Below are 16712 nucleotides of genomic sequence, written 5' to 3'. Positions count from 1 at the left end.
TGGTGTCGTTAAACTTTAATTGCCACAGCACTGTTGATGTTTGGTATCCAACGGCGCAGCGAAGTTTGCTTCTAGTAGTACAATACAAGCAGGCTAAGCAGCAGCCGAGCTGCGCTTGATACACACATGCATGCCGTTGCATCCGCATCCGCGCTGCCCCACCACACCGCCCCGTGCGTGTCGATCCGAACTACAAATGCCTTCCTCTTCGTGTAGCTCCACTCCATTCTCCTCCTCTAGTCTCTGATGGAATGATGGAGTTCCTCTTCTCCCTCCTCTAGCTTCTTTCTCCGCCTCCCCTGCATCACTCCAGCGGAGTCCTCGAGAGTCGAGATGGCACCACCTCCCACGCCCCTCCTCCTCCTCCTCCTCCTCCTCCTCCTCTGCTCCCTCACCATCACGCCGGTGGCCGCCGGCGAGCGCGCGCGCACGGTGTACATCGTCCACATGGACAAGTCCGCCGTGCCGCCGCACTTCGCCGAGGACGCGCACGCGTGGCACTCGGCCATCCTGGAGTCGGTGGCGGACGCGTCGCCGCGCGGCCGAGGACGCCCGGAGCACGTGTACTCCTACGCGAACGCGCTCAACGGCTTCGCCGCCACGCTCTCCGCTGCCGAGCTACGCGCGCTCCGCCACACGCCAGGGTTCGTCTCGGCGTACCCGGACCGCCGCGCGGACGTCGCCCACGACACGACGCACTCCCAGAGGTTCCTCGGCCTCCGCCCCGACGCCGGGCTGTGGCCGGCGGCGAACCTTGGCGAGGGCGTCATCATTGGCGTGCTGGACACCGGCGTTTGGCCCGAGAGCAACAGCTTCCACGACGACGGGATGCCGGCCGTGCCCTCCCGGTGGCGCGGGGCGTGCGTGCCGGGCGTCTCCTTCCCCGCCACCACGTGCAATAGGAAGCTCATCGGAGCACGCTACTTCAACCGCGGATACGTGGCCATGTACCCCAACGCCACCGTATCAATGAACTCGACGCGCGACGACGACGGCCACGGCACGCACACAGCGTCCACCGCCGCGGGCAGCCCTGTGCCGTGCGCGTCCTTCTTCGGCTACGGGCGCGGCACGGCGCGTGGAACAGCTCCACGTGCCCATATCGCGGCGTACAAGGTCAGCTGGCCCAGCGACACGGTGATGTCCGACGTCCTGGCGGCCATGGACGCGGCGATCACGGACGGCGTCGATGTCGTGTCCATCTCCCTCGGCTTCAACAACCAGCCGCTCTACACGGATCCAGTTGCAATTGCCTCGTTCGCTGCCATGGAGCGCGGCATCTTCGTGTCTGCGTCAGCGGGGAACGATGGCGCCCATGGGTTGGCCACGCTGCACAATGGCATCCCATGGGTGCTCACGGTGGCGGCCGGCACGGTGGACCGGCAAATGTTCGCCGGCACTGTGAGCTACGGAGACACGAAGCAAGGCATCACCACGATCACTGGGGTCACGTCGTATCCAGCAAATGCTTGGGTTTCTCAAGTGAAGCTGGTCTACAACGAGACGCTGTCCGCGTGCACCTCGTCAGCTCTGCTCCAAAGTCTGGAGACAAAGAAGAGCATTATCGTCTGCCGCGACACTGGGCTTGGTGCGATGGACCATCAGATGAAGGTTGTCGCCGCGGCCGGTCTCACGGCCGCTATCTTCGTCCCGCAGACCGAGACGGACGAACCTCTAATGGGTGAGTATTCGCTGCCGGTTATCGCGATTAGCCCAGAGGATGCGCCCGCGCTGCTCAAGTATATCACCTCCAGCTCGCAGCCGACGGCCACGATCAAGTTCCAGCAGACCGTCCTCGGCAGAGCACCGGCGCCGGTGGTCGCCTTTTACTCCTCCCGAGGGCCGTCGCCGAGTTTTGCGGGCGTCCTCAAGCCGGACATATTGGCGCCGGGTGACAGTATACTAGCTTCCTGGCCACCCGTTGCTCCGTTGGCGTACGTAGGGTCGACGGCTTTGGGCGGCGACTTCCAAGTCGCGTCCGGGACTTCAATGGCGTGCCCGCACGCCAGCGGCGTGGCGGCGCTGCTCCGGGCGGCGCACCCGGACTGGAGTCCGGCCATGATTAAGTCTGCAATGGTGACCACGGCGAGCGCGGTCGACAATCTGCACCGTCCCATCGCCGACGCCGGCAACGGCAACGGCATGGCTAGTCCGCTGGCCATGGGCTCGGGGCATGTCAACCCCAACTCTGCTCTGGACCCGGGTCTCGTCTTTGACGCCGGGCCGCGGGACTTCGTCGCGCTCCTGTGCGCCGCGAACTACACCGTCACCCAGATCGCGGCGGTCACGCGGTCGTCCACGGCGTACAGTTGCTCCGTTTCGTCCAGCAACGACGTGAACTACCCGTCGTTCATCGCCACGTTCGGCGCCAACGCGACCTCCGGGAGGATGCGCTTCAGCAGGACGGCGACCAACGTCGGGGCGGGCGCGGCCACGTACCAGGCTCGTGGTCGGCGCCGAGCAACGTGGCCGTGGCCGTGACGCCGTGGACGCTGGAGTTCGGCGGTGCGGGCGAGAAGGCGACATTCGAGGTGGAAATTGTGCTGACCGCGCCCACCGGAGGAGAGCCGGCGCACGGTGCCGTGCTCTGGACGGAGCTGGTCGGCGGCAGTCACCAGGTCAGGCTCCCGTACGTGGTGGTGTGACGGCGCCGTTCGGTGCTGTGAACTTGATCTTATGTCGCTCCGATGATGTAGTTTGACTTGGGCTTAAGGAGTCAGAAATCCTATTAAGTACTCTACCTTATATTTCTCAGTCACAGTGGACTGAGGTTTAACTTATTAGTCAGACTTATCGCTATCTCATCCTACTAGTTGCTTGTGCTTGTCAATTTGAAAAAAGCAGGTGCTTGTGCTTATTAGTTCCTTCGGTTATCTTTTGTGCTCTTCATAATTGTTCTTTCTTTTCCATTGAACCGATTGAGTCGGCGCGACATGTGTTGACCATTGTCTATTGGTGATTTGGTGAGCCCCTAGAGGGCCCGGGTGTAAGCCATAATGCTAGCTAGTGTAGGCCAAACTGAATCCTGCACCGGTGTTTGGCCGTGTTCAGGGCTGACGGAAGTTCAAGTTTTCGAGCATTGTGGCAAGAACGATCGAACTTGATAATTAGTATATCTGAACACATATATGGTTGTAGAAGAGCTCGTTCCAACTCGATTGGTATGGGTACCAGTACTCAAGTGTTGACATGACATGTGAATTTATACTTACACTTCACAAAAAAGTGCAAAAAGGAAAGTAAAAAAAACGATGGTAGCCCTCAGGTTAGACGACGGCAACGCATAGCACCTCGTACTCACAGCAACAAAGAAGAGAGGAACCAGGCTAGGAGGCCCACGTAAATTGCGGCAGTGGACATGCATATCCTGATTTGAGGCATTAAGTAATGGCATTTATGATGTCGATTCTATGCCTGGAAAGATAAGGCGCATGTACTGCCCAAAATCAAGAAATTGATTTTATATCCATAATATCTGAGGTATTGAGGGAGGCGCAATCCATCCTATAAATAGACTCCTAGCTAGACCCATTTCTCCTCGCCCCAGCAACAAGAGTTTCTTTCACCTGCTTGGATCGATTGAGACTGTCTGCCATGGGTGCCAAGGTTGCAGCGACCGCCCTCTTCTTCCTCCTCCTCACCTTTGCTTATGGTGAGCCCTTTCTCCCCTGAAATTTCTTATTAAGCATGGCAGCATCTTCTTAACTTCTTAAGCTGATAACTGGCGGTGACTGACTGAGCAGGGAAGAAGGATACGCCATGCGAAGGGCCGAGCCAGACCTATCATGCAGTCTGCGCCAACCCAGCCTGCGACGCGGCCTGCATCACCGAGGACTACAAAGGTGGATACTGCAGCCCAGGAAGGCTCAACACATGCCTCTGTACTAACAAGTGTCACGACCAAACTCTTCCGCCCAACAGGGTCTGACGATGTACGGGAGCCAGCAGGCTTTAATTAGCAGAAAACTGGCAATGTGTTGCAAACAATAACAATGGAATGAATTCGCAGTTTTTCCTCTCTCTTTTTTGAATGTTTGGTCATATATCTCCGGCCACTATAAAATTGCTAGAAACTTCCCGCAAAAAAAAAAAAATTACCCCCCCCCCTCCCCCCCCCCCCGGATTTTAGGGTGGGCTCTTTCTTCTCGAATTAGATGATGCCCTCTCATCCTGTTTTAAAACTTCATGCCCCCTCCCCCCTCTCCCGCCCGTCAACCGACTCCCCGGGCCGCTGTGACGCACCTTGTCGCGGTCGCCCCTGGTGCTCCCACCTTTCCAGATGCGGCCATCACTGTCATGCCGACCCCATCCCGCTGCACCGGATTCGCTCCAACCCGACTCGTGGCTGCCGTCGGAGCACATGTGCCGCCGGCAAAAAAGGCGCCCCCGGCCAAATCCTGTGGTGGCAGCACCAAGCGGCCGCCGTGCAACCCCGCCGCCCTCAACGTGCTTGACGAAATGTCGCAAAGGTTAAAACAAATAATTTTCTTTATTGATTGTTCTTTTCTCATGTCCCATACGAGTATCAGGTGAGATTGTGTGACGTGCATTTCTAGTCTTGATCATGAGACATTCATGCGCATGACAAGTGTCACAAACGAAGATTTATCTCTCTCAAGTATATGCACTGCTAGAATATGATACTCAACTTGATGATGAGAATCTCGACATGGAGGAGGGCTTCATTGGCAGTGTGAAGGGAAGAACCACAAATTATTTGAACACCGAAGATGTGTTGATTTGTATAGCGTGGAAGCCATTCTCTCTTGATGCATCCTTGGGTAAAACATGGTGTTCCTCTTTTTTCTGTTACTATCAAGCTAAAATCATCAGCTTGGGACCCCTTACCCAAGATCTGTCGGATTCAACCCCGACATTGGTGGCCCATACAGGTCCCGCTGTGTGGTCAAAACGGTCTAATGGCATCATCGCTCAACGAACTGATCCACTCCGGCATAGTTTCTACGCTGGAGCACCTAAACCTCGGTTCAACCGAAGCATTTCACCGAGACATCGATGTCGACAACCCAAACTTTCTGGATACTTCCTCGGCCATGACTTTAGGTCTGGCCAAGGAGCCATAGGGGATCACCGCCCAATTGTCGGTTTCGCACTAGCTGGGGACGAAAGTTACATTTCACCAGATCAAGCATGGAGCTCGGTTCCGATGAATCACAATGATGGCCAGAATAGCCAGGCTGCACAGGCGATCCCAAGGTCTATACTAGTTCAACCTCGTGAAACCTCACCAGGAGGCCGATGTCAGACCGGTTTGAAATAAAAATTTCTCACCCAACCCCCATGTCACCTATTGCCCCGATAACTCAGGGGCAGCAGACATCTGGGATCTAGCTCTCATCATACAAAAGACAAAAGAAACATTTTGACAGTTCTACATGAGATTCTTATTCGTCAAGAAAAAAATCCCAGATTGTATGAAATGGGAGGCCTTAGCGGCACTCCTTCACAACTGTTACGACGAAGGAATCAGAAAAACTATGGCACCAAAACACCCCAGAATGTCTGCCGGTCTATTTGGTATAGTAACAAGATACTGCGTTATGGACGATGCCTGGTTGGCCAATCAACGGTACCAGAATCTGAGGCAGGAACAACCCGAGCCAGGCGAGGATGGCAGACGCCCGCATCGTAACCGACGCCCAAAGCGCTCCAGCACCAATAGATCCGAAGATCAGCTGACACGGAAGAAAAAACAACCAGCTAAGGGACCCAAATCGACGCTAGACGTGATATTGGACTAGCGCAATTCACTCCGTCTGCTCAGATAAACCGCCGACACACATGCTTCAAGCATGCTAGATTGTAAGGAAGGTAGTAAGGGGAGGAGTGAAACTCCTCGACAACCTTGGTGTATTAACAAGCCGTGGAATTACACCTAGCTATTTCGAGCAATCGTACGAAGACAAGGAGGTGGTAATGATATACGACACTCACTCCTTCAGAAATCAACGGAAAAGAGCTCTTCGAGAGATCTGCCACGTCAACCATGTAGTGACCTCAAATAACAGATGGTCGGACATGCTGATCACTTTTGATTGGGAGGACCAAACGATGGGACCTCACGGCCAAGGATTTGCGGCCCTTGTCCTCGACCCTATCATTGATGGCTATCGACTGACCAAGTCCTCATGGACGGCAGCAGCAGCCTAAACCTCATTTATGAGGGCACTTTGCAAAAGATGTGGTTCGACAGATAACGCATCGAACCAAGATGGACTACCTTTAAAGGGATAGTCGCAGTCCGATGAGCTTAAGATGGTAGAGGATAGGGCCCTCAAGTTTATGTTCATGGACACAAGCGGCCTTGACCCCAAGCAAAAAGCGTATGTTGAGCTTTGTCGCGATGAAATGATCATGAAAAAGACTATGCTCATGAGAAACATGATGGGAGGAGGAATGTGAGGTTCCACGGGTGGAACGAGAGGAGGAATGGGTAGAATAGGAGGTGCCATCGGTGGAATGGGAGGAATGGGAGGTGGCATGGGCGGTGGAATTGGTGGAAGGGGTGGCTACATGAACATGATGGGAAGTGCCACGGGTGGTGCCTTTGGTGGCAATGTGGGTGGTGTCTTTGGTGGCAACATGGGTGGTGCCTTCAGTGGCAACATGGATGGTGGCTTCGGTGAAAACTTGAGTGGCACGGGAGGTGGCTTCGGTAGCAACATGAGTGGCATGTGAGGTTCTTCCGGTGGAGGTGGCGGCATTGATGCATCAACGCATGAGAACGTTGAGAAAGAACCCATTAGTGATGATGCCAATGTCCATAATGTGACAAGTGACAACGAAGAGGATGAAAGTTGAGATGCTATGTTTTATCTTGTGTTTACGTGCACTTTTATTTGTTGGATCATGAACTTTATTTGATATGATGCATTTTTGTTTGTTGGATTATGAACTTTGTTTGCTATGGAAGTTGAGTTCATATTGAAATTGAAATGTTGTTTATTTTATATGTCCATGTGATATTTTGATTCGAATGAGTGCAGTTGCAGTGTTGCCGGAGTGCGGCTATAACACTGCTACCGCACGGTCGTTGACCATCTTTACATCACCTGTTAGAGCGGCGGCTGCGCGGCTCATGTATTTTACATCATGTTTTGGAGTTGGGTGTATTTTGATGATGTAAATTTTACATCTAGCATTTTATGGTAATGTATTTTACATCATCTATTAAAGATACTTTTACTTGTCCAACGAGACCAGCCGACGACTCGGTCGCTAGCCTGTAGGAGGCCTCGGCCATCTACGAAACTACAATGGCACTCCTCAGCCGGTAGCTTTGACAGAAACCACCGCTGATACAACTGTAAAACATATCTTGAGCACCTCGCGTGGGGGCTCGTCTTGGTGCCATTTTCTTTCCAAGTGTCATTTTTCTTAGAAAATGAGATTAAACCCTAGCCTTTGCATTAAAAACTGCACACAATTATTTTTATTAAATTATTTAATAAAGATTTACAAGATAAAACACGAATTCTTCTGAAGCCACTTTCTAGGCGATAAGTGTGGCCACACCACAAAACTTGATGATGGGGGTGGTCATAATCAGGGTCGCCTATGCTCATTGAGAGATTTGGATTTTCCCCCTCAACTAGTAAGATGCCCAAGCTACGCCACGAAACCAGGTGGAATGCGGTGGGGGAGAAAGTATGGAGCCAAAAATAACAGAGAGATTTTTCAGAGAGTATATAATCACATTAAACAAGAGTCTTTGTTGTTCAATGACACCCTTAACACAAATAGGATTTATGTGGAGCCACAAAATTAGTAAGAGTCCATCCCATACGAATTAAGAGATTTTTAGTGCAGAGTTGGTACTCAGAAGCATGCCACAAAATTGCAAGATCTAACATCGACATACACCAGGATGGGATGATCTTATACGGCTACCGCCACACATTTTGTATCTTGAAATGCCAATACTTACTCATACACCAGCATAATTTGGCCATCAAAGATCCACCCATGCATGGTCTTTCACATGTTTCACAGTTCTTTCCTCGCATGTGTATTGCTTCATTACCTAAAGCAAGCAGGAACAACTCAAGAGTTGCATGCAGTAGCCCAAAACGTCTAGGAATTCTGAACACTGTGGAAGAAAATTTTAGAATCCAAGATTCTGTCTCATACATGGCCCTTGTGAAGTTCATTAAGCCATAATCCATTTGAAATCATTACTCAGTTAGGCCATAAGCATGGAAGATGATGAGAATCCAAAATTACAATCATGAGCTGCAGTTCAGTAAGTTATAATATGATTGGTTCAAGAATTAATTAGGCAGACATGGTGTACATGTGGTGTGGAGACGTATAGAAAGCAGAAAATAAAGAGGCATCATGAGCTTGGATGGAAATGTAAGCGCTCGACGTGGTGCGGTGCCGCGCTCGAGAGGCCGCGGTGCAGTTTGATGTGGTGTGGCACTGCGCTTGTTAGGACGCGGTCCAGTTCTGGAGCTTGCACGCCCGCAGGGAATCCGACCGGACATGTGGTGGGTGGTTAGGCCTCCAGGCGACGACGAGCGAGGAGACATGCAGGAGTTGCAGCTTCCACGCTTCAGCGGTGGTGAGTCATCAGCAATCGGTGCCGGCGGCGGGTGCAGCCTCCACGCAGTACACACGAGAGCGAGCGAGGGTCGCGCCGCGACGGAAACAGAGCGTGGATCCGGGGAGGATTCGGGTGGCGGCATGGCAATTTGAATTTTGAACCAAGGCTTTCGTGAGTCATGATACGGGAAGAGTAATTGACGAAGCTCAGCAGCACCGAGGCACTGGATTGGTGCAGGCCTGGAGGAGCTGAGAAGCATCGCGAGAGGTAGGGATCGCTATGTTTCCTTCTAACAAATGAGAAATGATTAGAATCAACCGGCCGATCACGCATAGAGTTCTATCAGCCGCACAGCCGTTAATCCAAGTTCGATCCGCCAGCATACAACGTAGTACATCTTAGTGCAACACGCTAGTTATTGCAAAACTCCTAATTGCAACACACTAGGTGTTTCAAAACCCTTGAGTCATCCATCTCGATTGGATCTAGAGTTGCGCCAACCACCTCGCCGATTCAATCCATGCGCCGCCGCACCGTCTGGCTGGTCGCCGGAGCGCTGCCCTTCACCGCCCCTGGCTCCTCCCTCCCTCCATGGGTTTCCTCTCCTTTCCTCACTAGTCGGCAAAGACCTCCACCACTGGATGCATATCTTTGTAATCCTGGGATTTTTTTCTACAACATCAAATGTGTTGCAGAAGTTCTTCCGCAACAACACCCATATTGCAGAAAAGTTAAGACGAAAAAATTATGCACAAAAACTCTATTGCAAATGTTTCTGCAACACAAGGTTTGTTATAAGACTTCTGCAACATTATCTATGTTGCAATGATGATGGAAGGGTCGGACTGCTGAATAGGGCCAGATCAAATAGCTCTCAAGGCAGCGGATCTTGAAAAAAGATCCGACGGCCGATGCGTAGCATCGCCCATAAAAAATTGTCGGTTGCCTGGCTGCTGCCTCGCATGTGAAAAATTGAATGGTCCACTTGTCAGGATGAATATGGGGTGGGCATTGGAACTGAACGGACGACCACCAACTCAAAACTTTAAAAGTGTATTATTGCATTGATAGGTAGAGTTGGTTACAAGGTTTGGGAATCTCAAACATGTATACTAGTGAGGCATGTGGGGGCTTCTCATGAGCAGCAGAAGAGGGGATGCTCGCCCCAAAATGTAAGTTTTATGTTACATCAAGCAAGGCTTGCATCCCTTTGGCGCCGGCTTTGGCCCAAGCGCGCACTTCAACTTGAAGGGTCGAGAACAGATCATCGATTGAGGGGTGCCGATGATGGAAGATAACAACATTATGATGCTTTCATATTGCCCAAGACACCAAGGAGACAATGGAGCAAGGCCTTTCCGTAGGCATGAAGGTGACGCGGCCCAGCACCATGCTCCACCAGATGTAGAGGGTAGCACGTCCATCAGGCGGTGGTTTAGTGAACTTGCACCAGGCAGTGCGGTTCCATAACACGCAACCCACGAGAAGGTGATGAATGTCTTCGGAGTTGGACATCTGCGAGGCTTTTCATAAGCAATTCCAGATGAACGGGTGCGGCTTCCACAAACTCAATGAAGCTTTGCTTTCCTTGTTGCCCAAGAAACTTGACGCCTCTTCGCTCTTCGACTATCGCCCTAGCCTGATCCATCTCCTTGCGAAATTGTTCGCAAAAGTCCTCTCGCTCTGGCTCGCACCACTCCTTGGAGATATCATCTCGGTGAACCAGAGTGCGTTTATTGCCGGGTGTGGCGTGCATGACAATTTCTTGTTGTGCAACAAATCGCGAGACAACTGCATAGCCTCAGAGATTTGTATTTTTGCCACTTCTTTTGTGGGGCCTCGTTGATTTGCCACTCTAGAGAATTGATTCGCACAATTGCCACTTAAGACGTTGCAACCTTGATTTGTATGCCATTAGCTCTATTTTAATTGTTTTTTACATTAACAGGGTAGTGAAAAGACTAGCCTACCCCTGTTGCTATACGCATATGTATATCTAGTTTACTCGTATGTATATGGTTTTAACATGTACTCAATTCGTACCAGATATTGGCTTCTTCCGTGAGGCCATCCTTGCCGCTCTCCGCTCGCTGTCGCCGCAGCCTCTTCTCGCTGGTCACCGATCGCCCCTCCAGCTCCTTACTCGCCCCGTCTGCCTGCCAGTCACGGTGCTCACCTACAAGCCGCTAGTGCTGGCCCCACGAGGTCGCTGACGCTGCCCACCACTGGCAGTCTCCGCCCGCTCTATGTCGCCTCTTGCACCACCCGTGTGCTCGCTCGTCGCTGGCCGCGCCTCCCTCTCCCTGCTCGTGGACTAGCCGAACAAGACGTGCCTGAAGCTAATGGCAATGTGCAGTTATTAAGGGTGAAAGTGGTTAGGACTTTCGTTTGAAACCGTTTCTGAACCCGCTCTTTAGGATGTGGTAAGAGATTTTTGACATCCCACAACAAGCAGATCCGAATCCAAGTACGTTGATAGGTTATTGTATAAGATATGGTATTACAGATATACGACACATTAGGATAATCCGCTTTCTCTAGCCGGATAATCAGACCTTTTAAATTCTGAATCCAATTTATGAGTGAAATTTTAAGTATTAACTAGCAATAAGTGAATGCTATCTTTGCTTATGAGACAAGACATATGCTTATTAGTGATTTATTTGGCACATTTTAGTAGCATGTCGTGTTTATGTATTTTAAAAGTGTATACATGTTAATATTTGCTCATTGTTTATGTATAATTTTAGTTAAAAACACTTATATATTACTCGTATATGAATATGGTAAATGATCGTTCTCGATCCAACAACAGTCTGTTACTGTACCATGTCCGAATCCGCATAATCGGTATTAAAATTCACATAATCTGATATTCCAATCCGCATCTGTTCCACTTCCGAACTCAAGCATAAATACGGAATAGGGTACAATATAAGAATTATCCGCCTGAATCTGATTCGGGTAAAGTCAAACATGTGCATTTTTGACCAAGTTTTTAGTAGAATATATCAATATCTACAGTTAGGGATGAAAACGAAGTGGAAACGGACGAAACTGAGTGCTACCGTATTTATTTATTTATTGCAGAAGCGGAAACAAGTACAGAAATCCCGAAAATGAAAACGAAAACAAATGCTATCGGAAACAGACACGGAGGTAATACAGAGCGGACACGAAAACAAAAATGGGCATTGGTCAGAACTTAAAAATCCCCCGAATTGTAGAGAAATGCACGCAAGAATCAAACAAATTTAATGAATTGGTTGAAAGAAATATGCCCTAGAGGCAATAATAAAGTTATTATTTATTTCCTTATATCATGATAAATTTTTATTATTCATGCTAGAATTGTATTATCCGGAAACATAATACATGTGTGAATACATAGACAAACAGAGTGTCACTAGTATGCCTCTACTTGACTAGCTCGTTAATCGAAGATGGTTATGTTTCCTAGCCATAGACATGAGTTGTCATTTGATTAACGGGATCATATCATTAGGAGAATGATGTGATTGACATGGCCCATTTTGTTAGCTTAGCACACGATCGTTTAGTATGTTGCTATTGCTTTCTTCATGACTTATACATGTTCCTATGACTATGAGATTATGCAACTCCCGTTTACCGGAGGAACACTTTGTGTGCTACCAAACGTCACAAAGTAACTGGGTGATTATAAAGAAGCTCTACAGGTGTCTCCGAAGGTACATGTTGGGTTGGCGTATTTCGAGATTAAGATTTGTCACTCCGATTGTCGGAGAGGTATCTCTGGGCCCACTCGGTAATGCACATCACTATAAGTCTTGCAAGCATTGCAACTAATGAGTTAGTTGTGGGATGATGTATTATAGAACGAGTAAAGAGACTTGCCGGTAACGAGATTGAACTAGGTATTGAGATACCGACGATCGAATCTTCGGCAAGTAACATACCGATGACAAAGGGAACAACGTATGTTGTTATGCGGTCTGACCGATAAAGATCTTCGTAGAATATGTAGGAGCCAATATGAGCATCCAGGTTCCGCTATTGGTTATTGACCGGAGACGTGTCTCGGTCATGTCTACATTGTTCTCGAACCCGTAGGGTCCGCACGCTTAAGGTTTCGATGACAGTTATATTATGAGTTTATGAGTTTTGATGTACCGAAGGAGTTCGGAGTCCCAGATGAGATCGGGGACATGACGAGGAGTCTCGAAATGGTCGAGACATAGAGATCGATATGTTGGACGACTATATTAGGACATCGGAAAGGTTCCGAGTGATTCGGGTATTTATTGTAGTACCGGAGAGTTACGGGAATTCGCCGGGGAGTATATGGGCCTTATTGGGCCATACGGGAATAGAGGAGAGAGGCCAAAAGGAAGGAGGCGCGTGCCCCCCTTATGGTCCGAATTGGACAAGGGGTGCAGCCCCCTTTTCCTTCTTCCTCTCCCCCTCTTTCCTTCTCTCCTACTCCAACAAGGAAAGGAGGAATCCTACTCCCGGTGGAAGTAGGACTCCCCCCTTGGCGCGCCCTCCTCCTAGGCCGGCCGCCTCCCCCTTGCTCCTTTATATACGGGGGCAGGGGGCACCCCAGAGACACAACAATTGATCCTTGAGATCTCTTAGCCGTGTGCGGTGCCCCCTCCACCATAATCCTCGATAATATTGTAGTGCTGCTTAGGCGAAGCCCTGCGACGGTAGAACATCAAGATCGTCACCACGCCATCGTGCTGACGGAACTCATCCCCGACACTTTGCTGGATCGGAGTCCGGGGATCGTCATCGAGCTGAACATGTGCAAGAACTTGAAGGTGCCGTAGTTTCGGTGCTTGATCGGTCAGGCCGTGAAGACGTACGACTACATCAACCGCGTTGTTATAATGCTTCCGCTTTCAGTCTACGAGGGTACGTGGACAACACTCTCCCCTCTCGTTGCTATGCATCACCATGATCTTGCGTGTACGTGGGAAATTTTTGAAATTACTACGTTCCCTAACAGTGGTATCAGAGCCTAGCTTTTATGCGTTTATGTTATATGCACGAGTAGAACACAAGTGAGTTGTGGGCGATATAAGTCATACTGCTTACCAGCATGTCATACTTTGGTTCGGCGGTATTGTTGGATGAAGCGGCCTGGACCGACATTACGCGTACGCTTACGCGAGACTGGTTTTACCGCCGTGCTATGCACACAGGTGACTAGCGGGTGTCAGTTTCTCCAACTTTAGTTGAACCGAGTGTGGCTACGCCCTGTCCTTGCGAAATTTAAAACAACACCAACTTGACAAACTATCGTTGTGGTTTTTATGCGTAGGTAATAACGGTTCTTGCTAAGCCCGTAGCAGCCACGTAAAATTTGCAACAACAAAGTAGAGGACGTCTAACTTGTTTTTGCAGGGCATGTTATGATGTGATATGGTCAAGACGTGATAAGATATAAGTTGTTGTATGAGATGATCATGTTTTGTTGAAGTTATCGACAACTGGCAAAATCCTTATGGTTGTCTCTCTATTGCATAAGATGCAAGCACCAAATAATTGCTTTACTTTATCACTATGCGATAGCAATAGTTGCAAGAGCAATTGTTGACGAGACGACCGTGTGACGACACATTGATCTAGATCAAGATGATGGAGATCATGGTGTCATGCCGGTGATGATAGAGATCATGACAGTACTTTGGAGATGGAGATCAAAGGCGCAAGATGATCATGGCCATATCATGTCACATATTTTGATTGCATATAATGTTTATCTTTTATACATCTTATTTTGCTTAGTTCGACAGTAGCTTTATAAGATGATCTCTCACTAAATTTCAAGGTATAAGTGTTCTCCCTGAGTATGCACCGTTGCGAAAGTTCTTCATGCTGAGACATCACGTGATGATCGGGTGTGATAGGCTCTACGTTCAAATACAACGGGTGCAAAATAGTTGCACACGCGGAATACTCAGGTTAAACTTGACGAGCCTAGCATATACAGATATGGCCTCGGAACACTGGAGACCGAAAGGTCGAGCGTGAATCATATAGTAGATATGATCAACATAGTGATGTTCACCATTGAAAACTACTCCATCTCACGTGATGATCGGACATGGTTTAGTTGATTTGGATCACGTGATCACTTAGATGATTAGAGGGATGTCTATCTAAGTGGGAGTTCTTAAGTAATATGATTAATTGAACTCAAATTTATTATGAACTTAGTCCTGGTAGTATTTTGCAAATTATGTTGTAGATCAATAGCTCGCGTTGTTGCTTTCATATGTTTATTTTGATATGTTCCTAGAGAAAATTGTGTTGAAAGATGTTAGTAGCAATGATGCAGATTGGATCCGTGATCTGAGGTTTATCCTCATTGCTACACAGAAGAATTATGTTCTTGATGCACCGCTAGGTGACAGACCTATTGCAGGAGCAGATGCAGACGTTATGAACGTTTGGCTAGCTCAATATGATGACTACTTGATAGTTTAGTGCACCATGCTTAACGGCTTAGAATCGGGACTTCAAAGACGTTTTGAACCTCATGAACCATATGAGATGTTCCAGGAGTTGAAGTTAATATTTCAAGCAAATACCCGAGTTGAGAGATATGAAGTCTCAAACAAGTTCTATAGCTAAAAGATGGAGGAGAATCGCTCAAGAAGTGAGCATGTGCTCAGATTGTCTGGGTACTACAATCGCTTGAATCAAGTGGGAGTTAATCTTCCAAATAAAATAGTGATTGATAGAATTCTCTAGTCACCATCACCAAGTTAGTAGAACTTCGTGATGAACTATGATATGCAAGGGATAACAGAAATGATTCCCAAGCTCTTTGTAATGCTGAAATTGACGAAGGTAGAAATCGAGAAAAACATCAAGTATTGATGGTAGACAAGACCACTAGTTTCAAGAAAAGGGCAAAGGGAAAAAGAAGAACTTCAAGAAGAACAGCAAGCAAGTTGCTGCTCAAGTGAAGAAGCCCAAGTCTGGTCCTAAACTTGAGACTAAGTGCTTCTACTACAAAGGGACTGGTCACTGGAAGCGGAACTACCCCAAGTGATTGGCGGATAAGAAGGATGACGAAGTGAACATAAGTATATTTGATATACATGTTATTGATGTGTACTTTACTAGTGTTTATAGTAACCCCTCAGTATTTGATACTAGTTCGGTTGCTGAGATTAATAACTCGAAATGGGAGTTGCAAAATAAACAAAGACTAGTTAAGGGTAAAGTGATGATGTGTGTTGGAAGTGGTTCCAAGATTGATATGATCATCATCGCACACTCCCTATACTTTCGAGATTAGTGTTGAACCTAAATAAGTGTTATTTGGTGTTTGCGTTGAGCATGAATCTGATTTGATCATGTTTATTGTAATACGGTTATTCATTTAAGTAAGAGAATAAATTGTTGTTCTGTTTACATGAATAAAACCTTATATGGTTACACACCCAATGAAAATGGTTCATTGGATCTCGATCATAATGATACACATATTCATAATATTGAAACCAAAAGATGCGAAGTTAATAATGATAGTGCAACTTATTTGTGGCACTGCCGTTTAGGTCATATTGGTGTAAAGCGCATGAAGAAACTCCATGCTGATGGGATTTTGGAATCACTTGATTATGAATCACTTGGTGCTTGCGAACCATGCCTTATGGGCAAGATGACTAAAGACTCTGTTCTCCGGAACAATGGAGTGAGCAACTGACTTATTGGAAATAATACATACTGATGTATGCGATCCGATGAATGTTGAAGCTCGCGGCGGATATCGTTATTTTTTGACCTTCACATATGATTTGAGCAGATATGGGTATATCTACTTGATCAAACATAAGTCTGAAACATTTGAAAAGTTCAAAGAATTTCAGAGCGAAGTAGAAAATCATCGTAACAAGAAAAATAAGGTTTCTACGATCTGATCGCGGAGACAAATATTTGAGTTACGAGTTTGGTCTTCAATTAAAACTATGTGGAATAGTTTCATAAATTCATGCCACCTGGAACACCACAGCATAATGGTGTGTCCGAACGTCATAACCGTACTTTATTGGATATAGTGTAATCTATGATGTTTCTTACAGATTTACCAACATCGTTTTGGGGTTATGCATTAAAGACAGCTGCATTCACGTTTAAAAGGGCACCA

The 16712-nt window shown here is 48.1% G+C and overlaps 1 protein-coding gene across 1 annotated transcript; it reads left to right on the top strand.

Annotated features, from left to right (window-relative positions):
• The first annotated feature begins 249 nt into the window (after positions 1-249).
• Positions 250-2865, top strand: LOC123130447 (subtilisin-like protease SBT3). Its single transcript, XM_044550342.1, has 2 exons — positions 250-2291; positions 2462-2865. The coding sequence occupies exons 1-2, from the start codon at positions 334-336 to the stop codon at positions 2643-2645; spliced, it is 2142 nt and encodes a 713-aa protein (XP_044406277.1). The 5' UTR covers positions 250-333; the 3' UTR covers positions 2646-2865.
• Positions 2866-16712: the final 13847 nt, after the last annotated feature.

Source organism: Triticum aestivum, chromosome 6A, assembly GCF_018294505.1.
Source record: "Triticum aestivum cultivar Chinese Spring chromosome 6A, IWGSC CS RefSeq v2.1, whole genome shotgun sequence".
Taxonomy (NCBI): Eukaryota; Viridiplantae; Streptophyta; class Magnoliopsida; order Poales; family Poaceae; genus Triticum; species Triticum aestivum.
Note: the sequence above shows the minus strand (reverse complement) of the source record. Positions and strands in the feature narration are given on the sequence as shown.